Source organism: Acyrthosiphon pisum, chromosome X (assembly GCF_005508785.2).
Source record: "Acyrthosiphon pisum isolate AL4f chromosome X, pea_aphid_22Mar2018_4r6ur, whole genome shotgun sequence".
NCBI classification, from domain to species: Eukaryota; Metazoa; Arthropoda; class Insecta; order Hemiptera; family Aphididae; genus Acyrthosiphon; species Acyrthosiphon pisum.
This window is the reverse complement of record NC_042493.1, coordinates 121,888,697-121,900,172: the sequence shown is the minus strand read 5'-3', so window position 1 is coordinate 121,900,172 and position 11,476 is coordinate 121,888,697. Positions and strand designations below refer to the sequence as shown.

Sequence of the window (11,476 nt, the reverse complement as noted above, 5' to 3'; positions counted from 1 at the left end):
TTGTGTTGTAGCTCAAATACATATATTAGAGTGAATTGACCTATTATTTTATAGGTTTTAATATTTTATTCTTATATACCTATCGATTTACATTAATGAATAATGAGCTACACGCCTACTAAAATAAGTGTGAAAAAAAGTTCAAAATAATTATTACTTGATACGTTACACAGACGTATACCACAAGGAGACGCCTTGATAATACGAAAAATAGCATAATTTGTTTTCTAACTTTTTGCTACTACGATTGCGGGCGAAATAATGGTCGTACGTATTTTGACCATAGAGGTTTTTTGAATCCTCGTACGCCGAATGATCAGATTCTAGAATTTTGTAGTGATCAAACGAAAAAAAAAATCTAAAAAACACGTAAATACGTAAATACGTTTGAGTAATAATTATTTTGAACTTTTTTTCGTATTGAGTTACTTAAAGTTTTACTCTTAGGTTCGTGCTGTTAGTGTGTATGATTTTGTGGCCACAAGTCGTTTTTAAAGTATGAAAATGTTGAATACGAGCTTTTAATCGTGTTTTTTATTTTATTTTTTCACTATGTTTTCGTTTGTTTTTGGTTTTTGCTAGACCAGTGCTCGGCCCCTTTTTGACTTAGAGGTGGACTGTGGATAGGTAATTTAGTTACATTTCTGTTTATACCCACAAAAACAGCTAACCTCACTACGGTAGGTTTTCAATTCAAGGTAATTGTTTTTACAGTTGCCTTTTTACCTATTAACTATGACGTATTACGCCACTGCAAGCAACACGTCATTATCATAGCAAATTTTCGTTCCCTAGTTTCAATAGTGTGCTGTTAGTTTTGATAGAGTGATAGAGTTGATAGAATGAATTTACCTATTATCAAACGTTTAGGTAAGAACATTATATGTGCTTAAGTTGTTGGAGATTTTTCGATATTTTCATGTTTAAGCAAGATATGGGTTATGTAAAATATCAAAAATTAAAAATGCTTATATCTTGTTTGAAAATTAAAATATCAAATAAAAGGCAACGCTTAAGCACAGATAATATTCTTATCTAAAAATTTGATAATAGGTCAGTTCACTCTAATATCAAAACTAACAGCATACTATTGAAACTAGTGAAAATATGTGCCATGTGCCTATGTTGTACGTGTGTAAGACGAAGACAACAAATGCATGGGTAGCGGCTATTAACATTTTTAACTTTTTCGTCAGTATCAGACCGGTGGTATTATGTTGTTGGCCTGTAGTTGTTGTTGTCGATGTGTTGCAATAATATTGTCGTATAATATGTCCGAGATACAAAAACTGCCCCGTTACCCCCGTGCCCCGTGACCCGCTTGCCATCCCACGCCACGCGCGCCGGTTAGACATCATAACAAAGCAAGTTAATTTTAGCCGTGCGCTGCCGATGAATATTAATATATTATTATTTTTAAAACTGCATGTTGAGACATGGACAATTTGTATCAATATAGCATAGGCCTACCAAACAATTCACGACTCACGCCATTATCTTCCCTGCAGTCATTGTGCACGGACTACAGACTTAGGTACCTACTTATAATTCTATGTTTATTACTTTATTATTTGTGAGTAATTAAAAGTGCACAGTGCAAGTGCAAGTGAGTAGTGGCAGTGCAAAATATTTTCGTAACAACAAATATTACTGTTTTTAAATATCAAAATGAGATCCACGAGATCCAAAAAAATGTTGGATATGGCAAAACCAGTGGGTTCCACGAATCAAGGTAAGATAATACCCTCAAAATATTTAAATTTATTGATGTGGGGTCTGTCCACTTGTATGAAAAATTGGCCGTCATCACGTAACATAAATCGGTCACAGTTTTTAAGAACTTTAATAATTTATTTAACTGTTTTAACTTTTGACATAGATAATATGAAGACAAATGACAAGAATAATAATTGGAACAACAGCATACAAATCAATAACGATGTTGATTCGACAGGTACCTATTAAATTATTTAATTTTATTAATTTAACCAATAATGGTTTTAAAATGTTAAATATATTTTATTTTAGTAAAATTCAAAGTGAGAAAATGTTTCGAATCTCAAGATATGGAGACAGAAAATAGTCAATATACAGGTAAGATATTATATAGTTGTATAAGTTAAAAAGTTTAAATATTTTAAAAATTAAAAATTGTTATACTACTATGGAAAAAAAAAATAGGGAAACTCTTAACTCACTGCAGTATCATAGTAGGAGTCGAGTATAGTAATTGATTTGGCCACTGTAATGAATGTATTACAATTTAATAATCCACTGATAAATCACTGAAATACGAAAAACGTTTCTAAACAAGTCTGTCACCCTAGATATTTTATTATAATATATTTATTTTGCTATTATTAATTTATTGACAAATAAAATAATATAAAAATTGTATTAAATAATATAATAGGTAGGTAGGTACTTTTATGAATAGAGAATAATTAACATTCAAATCACAAGTTGATCTTTGTTACTTTGTAACTTTTTTATAAGTATTAAGATATCCCAATTACATATTGTTAAACAATGTAAATGGTACTTTAAAAATACATTTACGATTTAGAATTTAGTATTTATAACACAACTAAAAAGTAGGAATAATTATTTAATTATTAAAATGAAATGGTAGAAATAATATTTTGTAATTGTAATTTTTAATCAATTGAATAATTGTTTAATTGTTAACAGACGATAATTAATTGTTAATCAATAAGTTATTTATCAAATCTTATCAGAAAACGGTAAACGATTATAATATCAAAAATTATAAATTATATTAATATTAACTATTTCGTTTTTATAAGTTTACACTTTACGGACAAAACACCTTTTTTACTAAATCCAAAATAAACAAAATAAATTTATTTTATCTATTGATTATAATAATTATTATAATATGACCGTATACTAGGTATTACAAAGATGTAAATATTGATTTTTTGTTTAATAATATTATTTAAAATGTCATCAATAAATTTTCAAGAAGTAAAATAATATGCTATTGCGCACTGAAAGCGTTCGCGGGCTACATATTGAAACCACTATAATGCCACAATGGTATAATTCGCTGTTTTTCTAGAAACTAGAAAAAATATTAAAAATTAAGAAATTAAAGAAATAAAAATGTTGGAACGTCAATATTTTCAAAAAAATTAACTCTACAAAATGGCTACCTTCGATTTTTTTTAAATAGTTAAATCAAAAAAAAATATTTTTAAACTTTTTTACCAAAACATTAAAATAAATTAAAACATGAACTATTAATTGTAGTTCTTGTCCCTGTGAGTCTTACTAAAAAATCTCCATTTTTCAGGAGATATCGCAATGGGTAAATCCTCACGGGACACCATGTATACCTATTAAATTATTTAAATTATTGATTTTAATACCAAATCGATTACACATAATTGATAATCCAAACATATTATAAAGGATCTTTTTTTCCCAAATTCTGTATTACCTACTTAATCTAAAATCACTAATTTTATTTTGGAAAGTATGGTAATAAATTATTATTAAAAATTAACTACGATTTAAGTGATATAAATCTAGGAAAATTCAAAACAAGATTTCTCTTAGATTTGTTTTAATAGCAATTTCAAAAATAATAATGATGCATAAGCATGTTTTTTTATAAGCATTTAAAGTTCAGATTTAGATAAAATCTCAAACATTTAAAAATTATTTTGTTGTTAGAAATGTATAAAATGTTAAAGTTTTATAGGTAGCTGAGGACTGAAAATGTACAACTAGCTTTCTCATAAGTAGTTCATACTATAACCAACAAATTTAATTGTATAATATATATACATACATAGTTATTTTTTTTATAGATATTTTAAGTTCAAATTTGACGAAATTAGATGTTTAGCGAAGAATAACTTGTATGTCATACTTTATTAAATCAATAGTAAAATAAATTACTTTAATACCAATAATATTATCATAAAATATATTACTTATAGGTGACAGACCGTCTTTACACGAATCGGTTTTCGTTTACAATAATTTATATAAAATTTAACACATTTGTTGCATTATCTCATGCAACACCTTATTTATATCAATGATGTTTGACTATTTTGTAATTATGTAACTACTATATTATAGACTATAGCATAGAAATTAAAAAATGTGAGGTATGTGGCTGGTAAATATTCAAATATGTCTAAATAGGTATACGTTTTAATATATTAAATCAACAATAATTACAGTTTTCTCAATGGAAATTAGAACCAATTTTCATAAAACAAATTATATATTTTGGGTACCCAATTAAAAATAATACGCTTTTTAATTAAGCTGTATAACGACTTTTTTTTTAAATGTATCACAGTAGAAGTAATAATGAATTATATTAATAACTAGCGTCGTTGTCCGTTCAAAAGTCACCTCAAGTGAAAACCAAGATTTTTTTACATTGACAATATAATAAGTACCTATAAGTTCAAGGACTCAAAAACGCATACATTTTATATATACCTATTATAGCTGATACTGCTCACTTCGTTGCCCGTTAAAATATGTACCATTTCTATATGATTCAAACTTTGTTCAATTCGTTTATTTTGAGGTGTATGATGTACAAAACTTAACTTGATCGATTATCTTGAATATTATGTAATTATATTACGTAATTACAATTGTTTTAACAATTAAAAAACAAATTAATTAACACGTTGTTATTATGATGTGGATGTGTACTGTGTAGGTTCTTGGGACAACAGTCTTTAAATTGTAAAATTTTAAAAATTAGCTTCGAGGTGCTCGTTATTCTCTTGTACAGAATTACCTATGTACTAAATTTGAAAACTATAAGTGAGATAGACTTGGCTGATGTGGATCGCTTCATATATTCAACATTGCATTTTATTATTTTATGTTATACGGCTTTGAAATTTATCCTATAACCAATAGCAACCATTTATAAACAAAAATGTCCATCGTAAATCTCAAAATCCATGTTTGAGCACCTCCCCGGGTTTACTTTACCCTTTTTAAATTAGCTTACGTTACCCAGGGATAATGTAGCATTCTAATGGTGAAAGAATTTTTGAAATCAGTCTGAATTCATTCGTTACAAACAAACAAATCTTTCCTCTTTATAATATTAAGTATAGAATAATACATAACATAGGTACTATATTATTATACATATAATTTAGTACTATACATATTATTTTTCCACTACAAATTCAATTTTACTCTGGATCTCACAACGATACATATTATTCACATTTTATGTTGGATCTCACAACGATACATATTATTCACATTTTATTTCGGATCTCACAAACGATACATAATATTCACTTTATTTCGGATCTCACAACGATACATATTATTCAATAGATATTTCAATTTTACGTCGGATCTCGCAACGATTCATATTACTCAATATTTCAATTTTATGTCGGATCTCACAACGATACATAATATTCACTTTATTTCGGATCTCACAACGATACAAACTTTTCCACTACAAATTCAATTTTACTCTGGATCTCACAACGATACAACTGTCATATTATTCACTTTTAATCCGGATCTCACAACGATACATATTATTCAATAGGTATTTCAATTTTACGTCGGATCTCGCAACGATTCATATTACTCAATATTTCAATTTTATGTCGGATCTCACAACGATACATATTATTCACATTTTATGTTGGATCTCACAACGATACATATTATTCACATTTTATTTCGGATCTCACAACGATACAACTGTCATATTATTCACTTTTAATCCGGATCTCACAACGATACATATTATTCAATAGGTATTTCAATTTTACGTCGGATCTCGCAACGATTCATATTACTCAATAGGTATTTCAATTTTATGTCGGATCTCGCAATGATACATATTACTCAATATTTCAATTTTATGTCGGATCTCACAACGATACATATTATTCACATTTTATGTTGGATCTCACAACGATACATATTATTCACATTTTATGTTGGATCTCACAACGATACATATTATTCACATTTTATTTCGGATCTCACAACGATACAACTGTCATATTATTCACTTTTAATCCGGATCTCACAACGATACATATTATTCAATAGGTATTTCAATTTTACGTCGGATCTCGCAACGATTCATATTACTCAATATTTCAATTTTATGTCGGATCTCGCAATGATACATATTATTCTACTACATATTATTCAATTTTACTTAAAATCTCACAACATATTTTGCCATAGTCCATAATATTTCAAACATTATGACATTTTATAGGCTGGAATACTGCAGATATATTATTACTACAGTTTATTAATTAATCTTTATTCAAAATTTTACCTATTAGTCAATTTTTTTTTAATTAGACCACTTAATTAATAAATTATATTTATATTGATACTTAGGGTAACATTTTTATATAGATAATATATATTTTGTAGATTCTTCGTTGAAAACTTACGCCAATTTAACATCCGTTCCAGTACCTGGAAATATCACATCTGACGTATCAGTTGAAGAAGATTCTGGTTCATCTTATAGGCCTAAAAATAATTATAAATCAAGTGAATCCCAATCTTCTGATAAAACGTATAATTATATACTACCAGAGTCACCAGCTGAACTTAAATCGGATCAATCAATTGTCAACGATGAATCTTTATCCGAACATGAACAACCATGTAGTCAAATTGAAGCTACAATGTCTTCACAGCAAGGTGAAAAGAAAGTAATTAAGAAGAAAAACTATAATATCTTAGCAACTGTAGAAGTTTCAAAAAAATCTGGACTTCCTGGTAAACGGTTGTGGGACAAAAAAGATTTGTGTATTTTCTGTGAGGAGCAAGTGACAAACTTAACACGTCATATGCAAAGAAAACATAGAGAGGAAATCGAAGTAGCAAAATTTTTATCTCTTAAAAAAGGATCAAATGAAAGAAAAAAGTTGATCGACCAATTGCGCAAACGTGGTAATTTTTTCAATAATATCAGTGATATGCCAAAGATGAAACCCGTTCGTAGACCAAATCAATTTGCTGAACAACCCCAAGCTACTGATTATTTACCATGCCCGTTTTGTTACGGTCTATACAAGAAGAAATATTTGCGTCGACATACCACAGTTTGTTCTTTAAAGAAAAACAGCGCAGAAGGAACTCAACGTCGTAAAGTTCAAGCTGAAGCACAATCGCTTCTTGTAGCATTCGAAAGTGAAGACACAAAATTAGTCGAGCAAGTTTTCCCAAGAATGGCACCAGATAACATTTCGTTAATTGTTAAAAATGATCCATTGATACGAGCATTCGGAACACGATACCTAAAGTGCCATAAAGAAAAACACTTAATTACAGTAGTTTCAAATAAGATGCGAGAACTTGGACGATTTTTGATAGCAATGCGGCAAAATTGTGAAAAATCACTAACGTTACAAGATTGTCTAACACCAAATTTGTTCGACAATATAATTAAGAGTACGAAGCAGATAGCGGGGTACGATTCAAAGACTGATTTATTTGGAGCTCCGTCGTTGGTTTTAAAAATTGGTACTTCACTTAAACAATGTTGCGATATCGCTGAGTATATGATTTTAAAAAAATCACCCTTGTTACGCCCCGTGGAAAACACAGATATTTCTAATATTAAAACCGTGGAAAATTTAATTCAAAAACAGTGGTCGTATGAACTCGCAACAAATGCTTCAAAAGAGTTATACCAAAAAAAATGGAATAAACCCGCATTATTACCTCTTACATCAGATATTAAAATTTTTCGGGATCATTTGGTATTAGAACAAAAAAATGCTATAAAAAAATTAAAAATAAATCCTATTGATATTGCGGCATTTAAATCTCTACAAGAAACAATACTTACACAATTAATACTATTAAATCGTAAAAGAGCTGGCGAAGTTCAACGTATATTTTTGACAACCTATTTAAATTCTCCCATTGAAGCTCCACAAGAAGAAATCGCCTCATCTTTATCAAAGATGGAAAATGAACTGACGAAAAAATTTAAACGTATCGTTATACGGGGAAAAAGAGGAAGGGGAGTACCCATATTATTCACACCCAAACTACAGAAGGCATTATCAGTGTTGATTTCAATTCGAAAGACGGTGTGTAATAAAAATAACGAGTACCTTTTTGCCATTCCTAACACTGATAATAGTTGTTTACGAGCCTCAGAAACCGTTCGAAAGTTGGCACTTGCTAGTGGTGCAAAAAATCCATCGGCGATAACCTCGACAAAACTCAGAAAGCAAGTCGCCACAGTTGCTCAGCTACTCAATTTCACGGAAGGAGACGTAGAACAATTGGCGAATTTCATGGGGCATTCCAAAGACGTACATAAGACATTTTATCGGCTGCCAGAAAATGTTTTTCAAGTGGCGAAAGTGAGTAAGTTTCTTCTCATGATGGAGAAAGGAGATGCGGAACATTATAGAGGAAAAAATCTAGATGACATTAACGTCGACGGATTAGTGTCTGATGAAAGCGAGGGCGAATATAGTGATATAAGCTGCTCAGATGAACCAGATATACAACAACTTCCTGGGACTAAAGAAAGCTCAGATGAACCAGATATCCAACAACTTCCTGGGACTAAAGAAATACAAATTCAAGAAAACATTTATAACTTTACCGAAACAGCACCAGAACATGAACAATCTACAGTTAAAAAATTAAAATTAACTAAATTTAAAAAAACAAAAGATATTACAGCAATGGAAAAACCTGTTGTCCTCCAAAAACGCCTCCCCAAAGTCGGAAAAAAATCAAAATTTATACGCATGACGTGGACTGAGGAACAAAAAGCCACTACAAAGAAGTACTTTCAAAAACACATTTTATTGAAAAAACCGCCTAAAAAAGAAGAGTGTGATGATTTCCTCGTTAAAAACCAAATGCTTATGTCAGGTAATAAACTATTTAAAACTTTGTTCAAGTAATGATACTAATAATTCCGTTTATTTATTGTTCTAGGTTTTCCGTGGCGGAAAGTGAAAACATTTGTATATAACCTTTACAAAGATTTGTAATATTTATGTATTTATAATATATCGCTTTTATTAATTATTTTAAAGAAAAAAAAGATTATGAAAAGTGAATTTTTATGTTACTTATTTATGTTTAAAGCTGTTTTTTACTGAATATATCGTTAATACAACCATATACATTATTCAATTGTTAAATAATAATAATAATAAAAAATAAATAAATAAAAATGTATCCCTTGTCAAAGTGTCAGCTCTTAATTTAGGTTTATTGTAAAAATCTACTTTACGTAACTAAATATAGGATTATGTAAACAATTTAGCCAGCAGCTCACTTCTCATATCAAAAATCAATTACAATTTTTATTGAAAAAAACAGGTTTATAGGTTAATTTATTTATTCATTATTTATTTTAATTAATATCAATCAACTGATTTTATACATGTTTATGTATGCCTACCTACTATAAATTCAAAATTGCAATATTATGTAAGTAGGTAGGTACCTAATATCTTATTAGGTATTATTTTGAATATGAATATTTTAATATAATATTAACAGTAAACGGTGTTTACATAATATTACTTGATATAAACAAGTAAACGCCAGAATAACAAAAAGAAAAAAAAACAATTCTAAATTATTTAATTAATATAACAAATTACAGGTAAGGAACCTAGATAAGTAGTTTTGTACTGTAGTGTAGTTACCTTACCGTACCATACGTTCCAACACTAAAAAAACACGGAAGGTCAAAAAGGTTTATTTCGTAATATGTTGCAACTTGCATTACCTACTATATCTACATAATATGTATTATTGTAATAATGTGCTTCTAATTTTTAGCTAGACTTTAAACTTAAAATATTTTATCAAAGATTGAGCTATAGCGTACAAGCGTAAATTACACTGGTAGGTACTAGGTAGTAATAATAATGGACAATGGTGTTGAATTTGTTGAAACTGTCACGGAGAAACATTTAAACATTGTTTCTACGGCGATTGGTTGCCGCGAACTACGGGTTTGGAACCATATCTCGGACGCGGTGACCGGTGAGTAGTTACATAATATACTCATACAAATAAACATTATGTAATGAAGGGACGGCAACGTCGTATGGATCTCGTAAAGTTGATACTTTAAAATAATAAACCGTGTAGGATCTCGTATAGTGGCGTAGATATGGTACCAATCTCAATACACACTGGATCTCACAACGTCTACTACAATACAATTTAAAACACGAGTATGTTGGTGTATATAATGAGTATGTTATGCCAGAATATATTTTTAAAATTTTATGTTTTGGTCCCGTTCAAAAATACGTATTTTAAATCATGGATCTCACAACGTCAACTATTACAAGTGGATCTCACAGAGTGCTATAAGCCCGTATGTGTGTGTGTGTGTGTGTGTGTGTGTGTGTGTGTGTGTGTGTGTGTGTGTGTGTGTGTGTGTGTGTGTGCGTGTGTGTGTGTGTGTGTATTTGTTCGTGATTCTCATTGTTACGAAATTAATGATATTATTATTATCTCGAGCATTATTATTATTTAAATACCTACATGCGTACAGATAATACAGAACATAAATGTCCTTAATACAATATTATCATACCCATTATAAATTATCACATAAAATACATCATAATATTAAATTCACATTTCTAAGAAAATGAAAATAAAATAACACCGCTGCCGGTTTTAAATGTTATTAGCTTCCCTCTCGGACCTACGCCAATTTCGGAGCTTCAGGTTTTTACAATTAAACAATAGTGAAATTTAATATACTTATAGTAATAATTAAATGAAACTCATACACGCGCGCGCGCACACACACACACACACACACCTTTTTTTTTAAAACAAACCATACATGGTACTCGTTTGAGTCCAATGACCCTGTGTTACTAATTGTATAACATATAATACAGGTCTATTTAAACTCTAAAAAAAATTACACAGAAATTGATAAAATATAACTGTCAGTTAATTTATGTCGTTGTTAACATTAATTAACTTAAACTATTTAACTTTTATTGTTAAATATCAGGAACTATCCACTGATAGATATAAGTCAAGGCTGGGCAAGTTAACTATTTTTTTTAACTCGTTAAGTTAAGTTAATTTGGAAAAATGTAAGTTAAGTTTAAAGTTAAAAGTTACTTTCCTTTTTTATTTAACTTGTTAAAGTTACAAGTTAGTTGGAAAAAATAAGTAACTTAACTTAGTTAAAAATAATTTACTTTTTTTTTTTCATATAAAACTTATAATTACACCATTTACACCTCATGTGAAAGATCTACAAATAACATAATATTATAATGTAGGTCTTTATATCTTAAAAAATGTATTTTGTTGTAAGTACTTATATATTATGAAATCCAACAAAATAATTAAATTATTTGTATATTTTATTTTTTTACCTAAAATTTTTCCAAAGTGATGGTAAACTTTTAAATTTTACTTTGTTATTACCACTATAAACTAA

At 29.0% G+C, this 11,476-nt stretch overlaps 2 protein-coding genes across 3 annotated transcripts in view; one reads left to right on the top strand and one right to left on the bottom strand.

The window, feature by feature from the left end:
* The window catches only part of LOC100574012 (aminopeptidase N), a 154,184-nt gene that overhangs the window by 55,371 nt on the left and 87,337 nt on the right, over positions 1–11,476 (bottom strand). The gene's annotated exons all lie outside the window — the stretch shown is intronic.
* On the top strand, positions 1,085–9,247 carry LOC107882688. 2 transcript variants are annotated; one of them, XM_029492726.1, is made up of 5 exons: positions 1,085–1,732; positions 1,880–1,954; positions 2,029–2,094; positions 6,433–8,910; positions 8,977–9,246. In XM_029492726.1, exons 1-5 carry the CDS (start codon positions 1,669–1,671, stop codon positions 9,030–9,032), a joined length of 2,739 nt encoding a protein of 912 aa, XP_029348586.1. In that variant the 5' UTR covers positions 1,085–1,668; the 3' UTR covers positions 9,033–9,246. The 2 variants fall into 2 exon arrangements, with proteins under 2 accessions (XP_029348586.1, XP_016656894.2); XM_016801405.2 differs by having other exon boundaries at positions 1,085–1,954; positions 8,977–9,247.

Excerpts from the sequence above, each read along its gene's own strand:
- LOC107882688 (XM_016801405.2), top strand. The coding sequence starts at position 1,669 with ATGAGATCCACGAGATCCAAAAAAATGTTGGATATGGCAAAACCAGTG. Across the intron at positions 2,095-6,432 it reads AGAAAATAGTCAATATACAG|ATTCTTCGTTGAAAACTTAC; the intron begins GTAAGATATTAT and ends TATATTTTGTAG. Across the intron at positions 8,911-8,976 it reads AAACCAAATGCTTATGTCAG|GTTTTCCGTGGCGGAAAGTG; the intron begins GTAATAAACTAT and ends TTATTGTTCTAG.